Source organism: Selaginella moellendorffii, unplaced genomic scaffold, assembly GCF_000143415.4.
Source record: "Selaginella moellendorffii unplaced genomic scaffold, v1.0 SELMOscaffold_201, whole genome shotgun sequence".
NCBI lineage: Eukaryota > Viridiplantae > Streptophyta > Lycopodiopsida > Selaginellales > Selaginellaceae > Selaginella > Selaginella moellendorffii.
Genome location: NW_003314461.1, coordinates 22756 through 23998, shown reverse-complemented (window position 1 = coordinate 23998; position 1243 = coordinate 22756). Strand labels below are relative to the sequence as shown.

Below are 1243 nucleotides of genomic sequence, written 5' to 3'. Positions count from 1 at the left end.
ACTAGAACTTAGCTACACCATATAGTCATTTCTCCTCCCACCCATGGCTTGCTTTATAAACACGTAAATCTCTTCCAGTCCAATCTCCCACTCATTCTTTGCAAAAAATTTTGCAAATCTTCGAAGCCATTCTCTCTTTTCTCGTCAATCCTACCATGAAGATGGAGCATCGCAATCTCCACAAGGTGGACAATTCCGTGCCAAAATCCGAGCTCATCACGTCGCCATTCCGCAGCAGAAACGATCCAGAGAGCGCATCGCCACACTTCTCCCCGGGAGTCTTCCACACGCCAAGGTACTCCCCATCTCCATTCCGCCACCCGATTCGAACTCCAGCACGCTCGCCGCAAGTCGATCCCGGTGTCGATCCCCTCCACCCCAATGGCCACTTCCACTACTCCCACCGCGCGCCATGGCTGCGAGCTCTCGTCCTGGGCGCCAACGATGGCCTCGTCTCCACCGCCTCATCCATGATCGCCATGACCGGAGCTCGCAATGGCGCCGCGGTGCTTGCCGGCATCGCGGTCCTCGTCGCGGGCGCTTGCAGCATGGCGATCGGTGAGTACGTCTCCGTCTCCTCGCAGCGCGACACCGAATTGAGCGACATCGAGAAAGAGCGCAAGGAATTCCAGTCGGGCCCCGAGGCCGTGGCCAAGGAGCTGGAGGAACTCACGCAGATCTACGTCACGCGGGGGCTACACTATGGATTGGCGCGCCAGGTCGCCGAGGAGCTCTCGCGGGAGGATCCCGTGAAAATCCACGCGCGGGAGGAGCTCGGCATCGATGTGGATGATCTCGCCAATCCTATCCAGGCAGCGCTCGCGTCCGCGACGGCGTTTTCCTCCGGGGGGATGATTCCCCTGCTTGCCGGGGCGTTTGTGGAGGGATTCAAGCTCCGGATGATCGCATTGGCGGTGTCAACCAGCGCTGGGCTCTTCATTTTCGGGGCGATTGGGGCGTGGATGGGCGGGAGCCCGCTGCCAAAGTCGATTGCAAGGGTCGTGTTGGGAGGATGGATGGCAATGCTTGTCACGTTTGGAATATTGCGTCTCTTTAGCAAGGTAGCTCCCATCTAAAATTACTTGTGTGTCTATACGAGTGTGGTGGATCCAAGTAAATAGTTTTTCTTGTGTTTGCTTTGCTTGTGTGTAAACATTGTTTTTTACAAGTGAATGGGAAATCTACTCTGTAACTAGTGATTAATTAGAACACATAAGCCAACTTACTTCTACGTCGTTTTAGT

The 1243-nt window shown here is 55.3% G+C and overlaps 2 protein-coding genes across 2 annotated transcripts in view; one reads left to right on the top strand and one right to left on the bottom strand.

Annotated features, from left to right (window-relative positions):
* The window catches only part of LOC112343774 (protein CASP-like), a 3955-nt gene extending 3910 nt beyond the window's left edge, over nt 1-45 (bottom strand). The window contains exon 1 of the mRNA XM_024667802.1: nt 19-45. Within this exon, the coding sequence (XP_024523570.1) occupies nt 19-45 (27 nt within the window). The remainder of the gene's footprint in view (nt 1-18) is intronic.
* Nucleotides 46-92: 47 nt separating this feature from the next.
* Nucleotides 93-1192, top strand: LOC9648380 (vacuolar iron transporter homolog 2). Its single transcript, XM_024667798.1, has one exon. The coding sequence runs from the start codon at nt 156-158 to the stop codon at nt 1074-1076; it is 921 nt and encodes a 306-aa protein (XP_024523566.1). The 5' UTR covers nt 93-155; the 3' UTR covers nt 1077-1192.
* The last annotated feature ends 51 nt before the right edge of the window (nt 1193-1243 follow it).